Source organism: Pristiophorus japonicus, chromosome 2, assembly GCF_044704955.1.
Source record: "Pristiophorus japonicus isolate sPriJap1 chromosome 2, sPriJap1.hap1, whole genome shotgun sequence".
Lineage (NCBI taxonomy): Eukaryota > Metazoa > Chordata > Chondrichthyes > Pristiophoridae > Pristiophorus > Pristiophorus japonicus.
This window is the reverse complement of record NC_091978.1, coordinates 125,587,431-125,601,136: the sequence shown is the minus strand read 5'-3', so window position 1 is coordinate 125,601,136 and position 13,706 is coordinate 125,587,431. Positions and strand designations below refer to the sequence as shown.

Genomic DNA, 13,706 nt, shown 5'->3' with positions numbered 1-13,706 from the left:
GTCGCGGGTGGCAGGTTACGCCCCCAATGATGCAAAATAAAACTAACCTAAAAAAATCATAACTAACTGAGTTACGCTGGCGCACAATCTTTGGGGAAACTTGGATATTTTCATTTAGGCCAAAAAAAACGGTGCAGATAACTGGGGAAAATTGAGCCCATAATGTTGGTGAACCGCTGTACTGACAAACGTCATCGACCTGAAAGGTTAACCCTAAGTTTCTCTCCAACTTGACCAACTGAGTGTTTCCAGCATTTTCAGGTTTTATTTAAGATTTCCAACATATGCAGTATTTTGCTTTTAGTTTATCTACCATTGTTAACACCATTATGTTCTGCAGCTTAGCCTAGTTTAGGACAATTGTTGAAAATGAAATCAGAAAAGTTTTAAAAACTAAAAAGATAGAAAACTGGAGTATTTTAAGAAGTAATTGCAATAATTTAACACTTGCAGGTGAACTATGGAAGAGTGTGCAATGAAAGCCGAAAAGGTCTCAAGTTTACAGTGTCCAGTGGTTGCAGCCCAGATTTTGCATTTGTTCCTGTTGATAGTTGTATTGCTGTTTATGACATTTACTCAGGACAACTGCTAAATGAACTCAGGGGACATTATAATTATGTAAACTGCTGCACATTCCAGTCTGACTTCCAAGTAAGTAAACTTCTTAGTCTGTACTTTCTTTACTATTGTTAAAAAATCTACAGCTAACAACCAAACTGAAACCTCCAATTCAGTGACAGAGATATTGCTGATATTTCTAGAAATGACCTGCAGTGTGGAGGTTTAATTTCTAACCTATTGGAGATTATTCAAAAAACGTTGGAAAGATATTCTTGCTGCAAGAAAAGCTATACAAACTGGTTTTCTATTCAACGCGTCTTCAAACAGATTAAATAAACCACTTCTGTTTGAAACCAGTCAGTATATTTATCATTTTAATGTGACACTTGTTGCAAGACCACTTTCTTGATCAGTACATTTTTGGCCCAACGAGGAAGGAGGCATTGGTGGATCTGGTTCTCTGGAATGAGGTAGATCAAGTGAAGCAAATGTCGGTAGGGGAACATTTAGGGAACAGCTGATCATAAGGTTTAGATTAGCTGTGGAAAAGGACAAGGAGCAATCGAGGATAAAAATACTTAATTGTAGGACAGCCAATTTCAGTGGGTTGAGAACGGATCTGTCCCGGGTAAATTGGAATCAAAGAATGGCAGACAAAACTGTAATCAAACAATGGATTGCCTTTAAAGAGGAGATGGTTTGGGTACGGTTGAGGTACGTTCCACGAGGGGAAAAGGTAGATCAACCAAAGCCAGAGCTCTGCATGATGAAAGAAATAGAGTGTAAGAGGAAGCAGAAAAAGGGGGCATATGACAGATGTCAAATTGAGAATACAAGTGAGAACCAGGATGAATATAGAAAGTTCAGAGGGCAAGTGACCAAGGAAATGAGGGGCAGTGCCAGAGTATGAGAATAGACTGGCAGGTAACATAAAAGGGAATCCAAATGAATTCTATTGGCATATAAATAGTAAACGGGTAGTAAGAGGAGGGGTGGGACCAAAAAGGAGACCTACGCATGGAGGCAGAGGGCATGGCTGAAGTACTAAATGAGTACTTTACATCTGTCTTTACCAAGGAAGAAGATGCTGCCAAAGTCAAAGTGAAAGAGGAGGTAGTTGAGATACTGGATGAGCTAAAAATTGATAATGAGGTGATACTAGAAACATTGGCTGTACTTAAAGTAGATAAGTCACCAGGACTGGATGGGATGCATCCTAGGATGCTGAGGGAGATAATGGTGGAAATTGTGGAGGTACTGGCCATAATCTTCCAGTCCTCCCTGGATACGGGGCTGGTGCCAGAGGACTGGAGAATTACAAATGTTACACTCTTGTTCAAAAAAGGGTGCAAGGATAAACCCAGCAACTACAGGCCTGTCGGTTTAACCTCGGGCGTGGGGAACCTTTTAGAAACGATAATCCGGGACAAAATGAACCGTCACTTGGTCAAGTGTGGATTAATGAAGGAAAGTCAGCACAGATTTGTTGAAGGAAACCTAACTTGATTGAGTTTTCTGATGAGGTAACAGAGAGGGTTGATGTGGTGTACATGTACTTCCAAAAGGCATTTGCTAAATTGCCATAATAGGCTTGCCAACAAAGTTCAAGCCTGTGGAATAAAAGGATCAGTGGCAGCATGGGTATGAAATGGGCTAAATGACAAGAAACAGAGAGTAGTGGTGAACGGTTGTTTTTCAGACTGGAGGGTGGTATATAGTGGTGTTCCTCAGGGGTCGGTGCTAGGACTACTGTTTTTCTTGATATATATTAATGACTTGGACTTGGGTGTACAGGGCACAATTTCAAAATTTGCGATGACACAAAATTTGAAAGTATAGTGAACAGTGAGGAGGATAGTGATAGACTTCAAGAGGAATTATCATGGGGAATAACAAAATGGCAGAGAAATTAAACAAATACTTTGTGTCTGTCTTCATGGAAGAAGACACAAAAAAACCTCCCGTAAATAGTGAAGAACCAAGGGTCCAGCGAGGATGAGGAACTGAAAGAAATTACTATTAGTAAAAAAAAAAAGTACTTGACGAATTAATGGGACTGAAAGCCGATAAATCCCCTGGACATGATGGCTTACATCCTAGGGGTTTGAAAGAGGTGGCTATAGAGATAGTGTATGCATTGGTTGTCATCTTCCAAAATTTCATCGGTTCTAGAACGGTTCCCGCGGATTGGAAAGTAGCAAATGTAACCCCATTATTTAAGAGAGGAGGGAGAGAGAAAATGGGGAACTGCAGACCAGTTAGCCTGACATCAGTTGTAGGGAAAATGATAGAATCTATTATTAAGGACGTGGTAACAGGGCACTTACAAAATAATAATAGGATTGGGCAGAGTCAACACAGATTTATGAAAGGGAAATAATGTTTGACAAATCTGTTAGAGTTTTTTTTTAGGTTGTAACTAGCAGTATAGATCAGGGGGAACCAGTGGATGTAATGTATTTTGATTTTCAGAAGGCATTCGATAAGATGCCACACAGGAGATTATTAAACAAAATTAGGGCTCATGGGAGTAATATACTAGGATTGAGGATTGGTTATTGGTTACAGACTAGTAACTCGTGAGGGACTGCAAGGATAGGGGCCTCCGCCATTCACAATCTATGTCAATGATTTGGATGAGGGGACCACATATAGGGCCCAAGTTTCCACATGATTTGCACCTGATTTTTAGGAGCAACTGGTGGAGAACGGACTATCTTAGAAATCGCAATTCTCCACATTTTTTTTTCTGCAGTTCTAGGCAGGTAGAACAGTTCTACTTTGGAACAGAATTTTTTCTTCAAAAGGGGGCGTGTCCGGCCACTGACGCCTGATTTCAAAGTTTCCACAGTGAAAACGTACTCCAAACTAACTTAGAATGGAGCAAGTGAAAAAACCTGTTCTACACATTAAAAAATCAGGCGCAGATTACAAATTAGGCGTCCAGAACGAGGTGGGGGGGAAGGGAAGTCATTAAATTCTATAATAAATCCTTATTTATACTTCTACAAATATTATACAAATAAATCCAATCTGAATAAACATTTATAAGCAAAGAAAAGATTAAATAAACCATCTTCCTACCTGCGTGAAAGTGCTTCAGCCATCGTTCGTTCCCGCGGGGGGGGGGGGGGAGCCGTTCCGTTCGTTCCCGCGGGGGGGGGGGTGGGAGCCGTTCCGTTCGTTCCAGTGGGGGGGAGCCGTTCCGTTCGTTCCCGAGGTGGGGGGGGGCATTCCTTTCGTTCCCACGGGGGGGGTAGCCGTTCCGTTCGTTCCCGCGGGGGGGAGCCGTTCCTTTCGTTCCCACGGGGGGGGTAGCCGTTCCGTTCGTTCCCGCGGGGGGGAGCCGTTCCGTTCGTTCCCGCGGGGGGGGGGGAGCCGTTCCGTTCATTCCCGACGGCGGGCGGGGGTGGGGAGGGAAACGGCTGCCTCAACTTTGAGGCTTCCTGCACCTTCTCACTGCTGCAAGAAGCCTCAGTGCTGATGTGCTGATGGCAATGTGCTTTTATTAAAAAATGTTCAAAAATTAAACAGCTACAAAGAACTACAAAAATGGCCGAGTACCAATGTTTCCTTCACACTGCGCGTGCGCGAACGCTCCAACGCGCACGCGCAGCGTTGTCGTCAGGAAAAAAACAAATTTAAATGGTACCCGCCCCCTCCCACTAACAAAATTGGCGCGAGTGTAGGCTCCGCCCCCCTGGGCGCCGCACAAGGCAGACAAGGAGCTGCAGGGCGCTCGAGAATAGCGCGTTTTTTTTTTTAGGCGCCGTTTTAGGCGCGAAAAACGGGCGCCCAGCTCGGTGGGGCGCCCGTTTTTTATCATGTGGAAACTTGGGCCCATAATATATCCAAGTTTGTTGATGATACAAAGCTAGGTGGGAATGTAAGTTGTGACGAGGATGCAAAGAGGCTTCAAGGGGATATAGACAGGCTAAGTGAGTGGGCAAGAACAGGCAAATGGAATATAATATGGAGAAATGTGAAGTTATCCACTTTGGTAGGAAAAATAGAAAAGCAGAGTATTTTTTAAATAGTGAGAGATTGGGAAATGTTGGTTTTCAGAGGGACCTGGGTGTCCTTGTACACGAATCACTGAAAGTTAACATGCAGGTACAGCAAGAAATTAAGAAAGCAAATGGTATGTTGGCCTTTATTACAAGTAATTTGAGTAAAAGAGTGAAGATGTCTTCTGGAGTATTGTGTATAGTTTTGGTCTCCTTACCTAAGGAAGGATATACTTGCCATGGAGGGAGTAACATGAAGGTTCACCAGACTGATTCCTGGGATGGGGGGATTGTCCTTTAAGGAGAGATTGAATAGAGTAGACCAATATTCTCTGGAGTTAAGTAGAATGAGAGGTAATCTCATTGAAACATACAAATTTCTTACAGGGTCTGACAGGATAGATGCAGGGAGGATGTTTTCCTGGCTGGGGAGTCCAGAACCAAGGGTCACAGTCTCAGAATAAGGGTTAGCCATTGAGGACTAAGATGAGGAGACATTTCTTCTCAGAGGGTGGTGAATCTTTGGAATTCTCTACCCCAGAAGGCTGTGGAGGCTCAATCTTTGAATATATTCAAGACACAGATCGATAGATTTTTGGATATTAAGGGAATCAAAGGATATGAGGATAGTGCAGGAAAGTGGATTTGAGGTGGAAGATCAGGGATATTAGGAAAGCAAAGAGAGAGCATGAAAAGTTCTTGGCAAGGAAAACCCAAAGATGTTTGATAAATATATTAAGAGCAAGAGGATAACTAAAGAAATGGTAGGGCCTATTTGAGACCATGAGGGTAATCTGTGTGTGGAAGCGGAAGATGTTGGTATGGTTCTTAATGAATACTTTGCGTCTGTTTTCACAAGAGAGGGCGATGCAGACACTGCTATTGAGTAGGAGGAGGAAGAGGAGTGTGAAATATTAGATGAAATAAACATAGTGAGAGAGGAGGTATTAAGGGGTTTAGCAGCTGTGAAAGTGGATAAGTCCCCAGGCCCAGATGAAATGTATCCCAGGCTGTTAAGCGAAGCAAAAGAGGAAGTAGCAGAAGCTTTGACCATCATTTTCCAATCCTCTCTGGCTTCAGGTGTGGTGCCAGAGAACTGGAGAACTGCAAATGTGGTACCTTTGTTGAAGAAGGGAGAAAGGGATTGACCAATTAATTATAGGCCAGTCAGCCTAACCTCAGTGGTGGAAAAATTATTGGAAAAAATCCTGAAGGACAGGATAAATCTTCATTTAGAAGGGACAGTCAGCACGGATTTGCTGAGGGAAGGTCGTGTCTGACTAACTAGATTGAATTTTTTGAGGAGGTAACCGGGAGGGTCGATGAGGGCAGTGCGTAAGATGTAGTGTATGGATTTTAGCAAAGCTTTTGATAAGGTCCCACATGGCAGACTGGTCATGAAAGTAAAAGCCCATGAGATCCAGGGCAAAGTGGCAAGTTGGATCCAAAATTGGCTCAGAGGCAGGAAGTAAAGGGTAATGGTTGCTGGGTGTTTTTGTGACTGGAATGATGTTTCCAGTAGGGTTCCCCAGGGCTCTTTAGTCGGTCCCTTGCTTTTTGTGGTATACATCAATCACCTAGACTTGAATATAGTAAATGTTGGTCCCTTAGAAGATGAGAAAGGGGATTTAATAATGGGAAATGTGGAAATGGCTGAGATCTTAAACAATTATTTTGCTTCGGTCTTCACAGTGGAAGACACAAAAACCATGCCAAAAATTGCTGGTCACGGGAATGTGGGAGGGGAGGACCTTGAGATAATCACTAAACACTAGCAGGGTAGTGCTGGACAGGCTAATGGGACTCAAGGTAGACAAGTCCCCTGGTCCTGATGAAATGCATCCTAGGGTATTAAAAGAGATGGCGGAAGTTATAGCAGATGCATTCGTTATAATCTGCCAAAATTCTCTGGACTCTGGGGAGGTACCAGCGGATTGGAAAGCAGCCAATGTAACGCCTCTGTTTAAAAAAAGGGGGAAGACAAAAGGCAGGTAACTATAGGCCGGTTAGTTTAACATCTGTAGTGGGGAAAATGCTTGAAGCTATCATTAAGGAAAAAATAGCGGGACATCTAGATAGGAATAGTGCAATCAAGCAGACGCAACATGGATTCATGAAGGGGAAATCATGTTTAACTAATTTACTGGAACTCTTTGAGGATATAACAAGCATGGTGGATAGAGGTGTACCGATGGATGTGGTGTATTTAGTTTTCCAAAAGGCATTCGATAAGGTGCCACACAAAAGGTTACTGCAGAAGATAAAGGTACGCGGAGTCAGAGGAAATGTATTAGCATGGATAGAGAATTGACTAGCTAACAGAAAGCAGAGAGTCGGGATAAATGGGTACTTTTCGGGTTGGAAATCGGTGGTTAGTGGTGTACCACAGGGATCGGTGCTGGGACCATAACTGTTTACAATATACATAGATGACCTGGAAGAGGGGACAGAGTGTAGTGTAACAAAATTTGCAGATGACACAAAGATTAGTGGGAAAGCTGGTTGTGTAGAGGCCACAGAGAGGCTGCAAAGAGATTTAGATAGGTTAAGCGAATGGGCTAAGGTTTGGCAGATGGAATACAATGTCGGAAAATGTGAGGTCATCCACCTTGGGGGGAAAAAAACAGTAAAAGGGAATATTATTTGAATGGGGTGAAATTACAACATGCTGCGGTGCAGAGGGACCTGGGGGTCCTTGTGCATGAATCCCAAAAAGTTAGTTTGCAGGTGCAGCAGGTAATCAGGAAGGCGAATGGAATGTTGGCCTTCATTGCGAGAGGGATGGAGTACAAAAGCAGGGAGGTCCTGCTGCAACTGTATAGGGTATTGGTGAGGCCACACCTGGAGTACTGTGTGCAGCTTTGGTCACCATTCTTAAGGAAGGATATACTAGCTTTGGAGGGGGTACAGAGACGATTCACTCGGCTGATTCCAGAGATGAGGGGGTTTCCCTATGATGATAGATTGAGTAGACTGGGTCTTTATTCGTTGGAGTTCAGAAGGATGAGGGGTGATCTTATAGAAACATTTAAAATAATGAAAGGGATAGACAAGATAGAGGCAGAGAGGTTGTTTCCACTGGTCGGGGAGACTAGAACTAGGGGGCACAGCCTCAAAATACGGGGGAGCCAATTTAAAACCGAGTTAAGAAGGAATTTCTTCTCCCAGAGGGTTGTGAATCTGTGGAATTCTCTGCCCAAGGAAGCAGTTGAGGCTAGCTCATTGAATGTATTCAAATCACAGATAGATAGATTTTTAACCAATAAGGGAATTAAGGGTTATGGGGAGCGGGCGGGTTAGTGGAGCTGAGTCCACGGCCAGATCAGCCATGATCTTATTGAATGGCGGAGCAGGCTCGAGGGGCTAGATGGCCTACTCCTGTTCCTAATTCTTATATTCTTATAGGGGGTATGATTAAGAAATTTGCAGATGATACAAAAATAGGCTGAGTGGTTGATAATGAAGAAGAAAGCTGCGGAATGCAGGAAGATAGCAATCAACTGGTCAGGTGGGCAGACTAGTGGCAAATTGAATTTAATCCAGGGAAGTGTGAGGTAATGCATTTGGGGAGGGCTAACAAGGAAAGGGAATACACATTAAATGGTAGGACACTGAGAAATGTAGAGGAACAAAGGGACCGTGGAGTGCATGTCCACAGATCCCTGAAGGTCTCAGGCCAGATTGATAAGGTGGTTAAGAAGGCATACGGAATGCTTGCCTTTATTAACCGAGGCATAGAAGATCAGAGCAGGGGGGTTATGCTAGAACTGTATAAAACACTGGTTAGGCCACAGCTGGAGTACTGCGTGCAGTTCTGGTCACCACATTACAGGAAGGACATGATTGCACTGGAGAGGGTATAGAGGAGATTTACAAGGATGTTGCTGGGAGTGGAGAATCTTAGCTATGAGGAGGACAGATTGGATATTCTGGATTTGTTTTCCTTGGGACAGAGGAGGCTGAGGGGAGACCTCATTGAGGTGTATAAAATTATGATGGGCCTAGATAGTGGATAGAAAGGGTCTATTTCCCTTAGCAGAGGGGTCAACAACCAAGGGGCTAAATTTAAAGTAATTGGTAGAAGTTTGGAGGGGATTTGAGGGGAAATTTCTTCATGCAGAGGGTTCTAGGGGTCTGGAACTCACTGCCTGAAAGGGTGGTAGAGGGAGAAACCCTCACCACATTTAAAAAGTACTTGGATGTGCACTTGAAGTGCCGTAACCTGCAGGGTTACGGACCTAGAGCTGGAAAATGGGGTTAGGCTGGATAGCTTCTTGTTGGCCGGCACAGACACGATGGGCCGAAATGGCTTCCTTCCATGTTGTAAACTTCTATGATCAGCAATGATCTTGTTAAATGGTGGAGCAGGCTCAAGGGGCCGAATGACCTACTGCTGTTCCTATTTCTTATGTTCTTATGTTCGAACATAGGCTGGTGGAACGGGAGGACCCATGGCAGATGAAATTTAAGCAGAAAAGTGTGAAGTGATACATTTTGGTAGGAAGAATGAGGAGTGGCAATATAAATTAAAGGATACAATTCTAAATGGGGTGCAGGAACAGAGATATATGTGCACAAATCATTGAAGGTGACAGGGCAGGTTGTGAAAGTGGTTTTTAAAAAAGCATACAGAATCCTGGACTTCATAAATAGAGGCATAGAGTACAAAAGCAAGGAAGTTATGATGAAGCTTTATAGGGCACTGATTCAGCCTCAACTGGACTATTGTGTCCAATTCTGGGCACCATACTTTAGGATGGATGTGAAGGCCTTGGAGAGGGTGCAGGAAAGATTTACAAGAATGGTTCCAAGGATGAAGGACTTCAGTTACTGGAGAAGCTGGGGTTGTTCTCCTTAGAGCAGAGAAGGTTGAGAGGAGATTTGATAGAGGTGCTCAAAACCATGAGTGGTCTGGACAGAGTAAATAGAGAGAAACTGTTCCCATTGGCGGAAGGGTCGAGAACCAGAGATCACAGATTAAAAGTGATTTGGCAGAAGAACCGACATGAGAGATTTTTTTTAAAAGCAGCGAGTGGTTATGATCTGGAATGCACTGCCTATGATAATGGTGGAGGCAGATTCCATTTGTGGCTTTAAAAAGGGAATTGGATAAGTACCTGAAGGAAAAAGATTTGCAGGGATATGGGGAAGGACTAGCTGAAGTGCTCTAGCAGAGAGCCGGCACGGGCTCAATGGGCCAAATGGGCTTTTGAACTACAAATTCAACTATTTCAAAGGATATGCTTTGGCCAAGTCAGCTCAGTACCCGACCCTGAAACAAATCTGAGAGTCCTACCCAATTGCTTGCAAAGTGGAAGGTTTCAAGTACTCAGGCATGACTGTGACACCCAACCTTGCAGGCCGTAACAAATAAACCTTGCTTCTCCCCAACCTTTCCATTATACATATATAGGGCTGGATTTTCGGTAGTTTGCTGCCCCTTTCAGCGCCCCGAAGGGGCAGCAATGGCGGCGGAAAGCACTTGCGCCCGGACGGCCAGCTTCCACCGTCCCACCGGAAAATTCGGTGCCGGTATCAACCAGACAGCGAGCATTATCGCCCGGAAGTGGCGAGCTGGTGTGCAACGCATCTGGTTGCAACATCGGCTCGATTTGTGGTTGCAACATCGGCTCGATTTGTGGCTGCCGCCCAACTCTTAGCACTCCGCGCGCCCTGGTGGGAATGCCTGTGAAAGCAGATGTTCCAAGCTGCAGCGGCCGCAGTGAGGTAAGTAATGCTGACCTCAGATAAGTGTGATTATTTTTTTTTCTATTTTTTTTTTGCAATTTATGCTGTGGCGTGAGCTATGTATTGGGAATGTTTTTGGTGTTTTTTTCCCCTCAGTTCTCTGTTATGGCGCTCCGAGGCCAGCTGTTGAGCTCGGGATTTTCCCTTGCTCAGCCTGCCTAGCACCCTAAAAGCGGCGTGCAACGTCTCCCTTAGCGCTCTACTCCAAACTCCAGGCCCAGCTGATGAATTTTGCGACGGTAGACGCAAACCATTTGCCGGCGCAAAATTTACAACTCCGCTCGGGACACCTCCCCAACTGAGGCACAACCAAATTTCTCCTCCATAGACTCAAACAGCTGGAATACAACTAAGGAGACTAACCACTATAAAAGTGAGCATACTCCTACATCCAAATGCTGTCTATCCATATTCCAGTACAGCAGTTCGCTAATCTTAACAAGTGCATCTTCTGTATCCTATGCTCAAGAATATACTTGTGATATTTACAGCTTCCCAAGATAGTCTCAGTCTCCTGAACTTCCATCTCCACTATTGGATAGTGCAATTGCCTGGAATAATGCGCCTTCTAAAATGTCTGGCTGGGAATGGAGGCAGCTGCTACCTGAACTATCCCATTTGCATGCTCTCTCTTTCTCATTCCCAGAAAACGCTAGCTGTTGCCAAAAATTGCCCAATGGTATACCCAATCCTAGCAGCCTAGTGGGAAGCATGGATTACACTGAAGGTGCCCTAGGGCCTATCTGTCCTCTCTCTGCTGATGAGGCTATTCAATCTTCCAGAGACTTTCAACCTCCATCTGCAGTGTACTGAGTGACAATTAGTGCACAATCTTTCTGGACTCGTACCTTACACAAAAATGCTCCCTAAATTCCACTGAATTCTATCATGCAAGTGTTGCCAAACCTGTAGCCAAATGGGCACTATCAAACATGCATCCTAATCCTGCTCACCAATTTTGGGCAGAGGTTCTAAAGACTACCACAACCGTACCAACCCACCTACTAATGGGACAAGGAACCCACACCACCAACATGTTCACTCAGCCTTCTTTCTAAGTACCGACAGATGCATCCCTCAACTCTGGCACAACTCAACACTTCCAGTACTGGAGCATTTTATTACTTAATAGAAAACCCAAAAGACAAATCTCAATTGACACATGCACCAGGGCTTACTCCTGAGCCTGTTTTTTTTTAAACCAATCCCAACTGTATTGCCTTTAGAAAGGAGTGAAAACCGTAAGGATCTTTTCTCAGAAAGCTGTAAAGATCCCTTTTGAGATGGTTGGTATTGGCCTACTGGTGAGACAAATAAAAATATATTCAAGAACATTTAAGGATAGTGTCGATGCAGAGGAGGGAAATTGAAATTGGGATGGAAAATTGGGTTGTTTGATTCCATTTCCTTAAAACCTTTCATTTGAGTTTGAGGAATAAAATATACCACAGTTATTGACAACTATAGTATTTGAGACAAAATGTCACTGTTGTGAAGAATTAGGGATAACTTTAATAACTTGGTTATTTTCTGTTCTTCTGAATGCTTTCTTTACCCATTGCCAGAAATGACTGGCAGAAGTCACTGAGTTCAGCAATGAAAAGAAGCTGCATTAACACATGTGGTTGAAATAACATCATTGCTGAGGTATTCTGAGTTATGATTGTTTCTCTGCTAAAGTTAATGCAGTTCCTTCTTCCCTCTGGACTTGGCTGGCGTAAATTCTCCTAATGCTGCAATGAACACACTATGTTCAAAGGGACATACTAGTTCTTTTGTGTGTGGAGGGGAGAGGATGAAATGAGAACTTTGAATTTAAGTTGCTTCTCTCAATCAATTTATTTTTATATTTAAAAATCTGTTAGGGGGAAATTGTAAATTTTGTCACTCACGGAAAACCTGCTGTGTTTCTGCTATTGAGAACTGGTCTTCCAACATATCCAAAAAGTGTTTCAAATATCAATTTCTCTTTGCAGGAGCTTTATAGTGGTGGCAGTGATGTTAACATTTTAGCATGGATTCCAGATCTTGGTCGAACAGGTGTGGAAAATGATGAATCAAAGGGGGTAAGAGAAAAAAATTATGCAGATTATTTTAATTCTACAAAATAAAACTGCTCCTCTTTACCTGATATTGTAAAATCTTCCACCATAGAACCACAGAAGGAAGCCATTCAGCCAATCACCTCAGTTCTGACTCTTTTCCAGAACAATCCAAAACGAATTCCAGTGCCGCACACACTCCCATAGTATTTTCTGCTTCAAATATTTCTCCAATTCTCTCAAAATATGCAGTAGTCTCTGCATCAACTGTACCATGTTCTGCGTAAAGAAATTTCTCCTAAAGCCACTCCTTACCCTCAGCGATAATTTTAAATTGATAAACCCCCTCATCACAGATTCCTCAAATGAAGGAAATCACATCATAATTTTCAAAATCTCTATTAAATCTACTCAAGGTGTCCAGTGGAAATAGTCCCAATATCTCAAACCTCTCCTCATAACTACAGTTTCTTATCTCTCTATCATAGAAACATAGAAATTTACAGCGCAGAAGGAGGCCATTTCCGCCCATCGTTTCCGCGCTGGCCGACCAAGAGCCGCACGGCCCTCGGTCAGCAACCCTGAAGATTACATATAAACCAATAAACAATGGCGGAAAGGTAAAGAGCACCCGGCCCAACCAGTCCGCCCCACACACCTGCGACACCCCTTACACTGAAACACTCCACCCCAACCGGAGCCATGTGATCTCTTGGGAGAGGCAAAAACCAGATAACAATTTAGGGGAGAAAATCTGGGAAAATTCCTCTCCGACCCATCCAGGCGATCGAAACTAGTCCAGGAGATCTCCGTGGCCGTATTCAACTCACTCCAGTACTTACCATTATATCTGCGCTGGCCAACAAGAGGTTATCCAGTCTAATCCCAATTACCAGCTTTAGGTCCGTAACCCTGCAGGTTACCGCACTTTCAGTGCCCATCCAACCATCTCTTAAAAGTGGTGAGGGCTTCTGCATCCACCACTCTTCCAGGCAGTGAGTTCCAGATCCCCACAACCCTCTGCGTAAAGAAGCCCCACCCCCCCCCCCCCTTCAAATCCCCTCTAAACATTCCACCAACCACTTTAAAGCTATGCCCCTCGTAATAGACCCCTCCACCAATGGAAATAAGCCCTTACTATCCACTATGTCCAGGCCCCTCAATATTCTGTACAGCTCAATGACGTCTCCTCTCAATCTCCTCTGTTCCAATGAGAATAAACCCAGCCTATCCAATCTGTCCTCATAACTAAGATTCTCCATTTCAGGCAGCATCCTAGTGAATTTCCTCTGCATCCTCTCTAGCATTTTCCCAACGACAGATGTTAGGCTAACTGGTCTATAGTTTC

General features: G+C 43.8%; 1 protein-coding gene across 3 annotated transcripts in view; it reads left to right on the top strand.

Moving 5' to 3' along the window:
• ercc8 (excision repair cross-complementation group 8) overlaps positions 1 to 13,706 on the top strand; it is a 93,285-nt gene that overhangs the window by 57,853 nt on the left and 21,726 nt on the right. The window contains exons 10-12 of one of the 3 annotated variants that reach the window (XM_070869224.1): positions 454 to 651; positions 9,982 to 10,295; positions 12,293 to 12,379. In XM_070869224.1, the coding sequence (XP_070725325.1) occupies positions 454 to 651; positions 9,982 to 10,260 (477 nt within the window). In that variant the 3' untranslated portion in view covers positions 10,261 to 10,295; positions 12,293 to 12,379. Of the gene's footprint in view, positions 1 to 453; positions 652 to 9,981; positions 10,296 to 12,292; positions 12,383 to 13,706 lie in introns of those variants that run through there. The other 2 variants (XM_070869229.1, XM_070869232.1) reach the window with 2 other exon arrangements.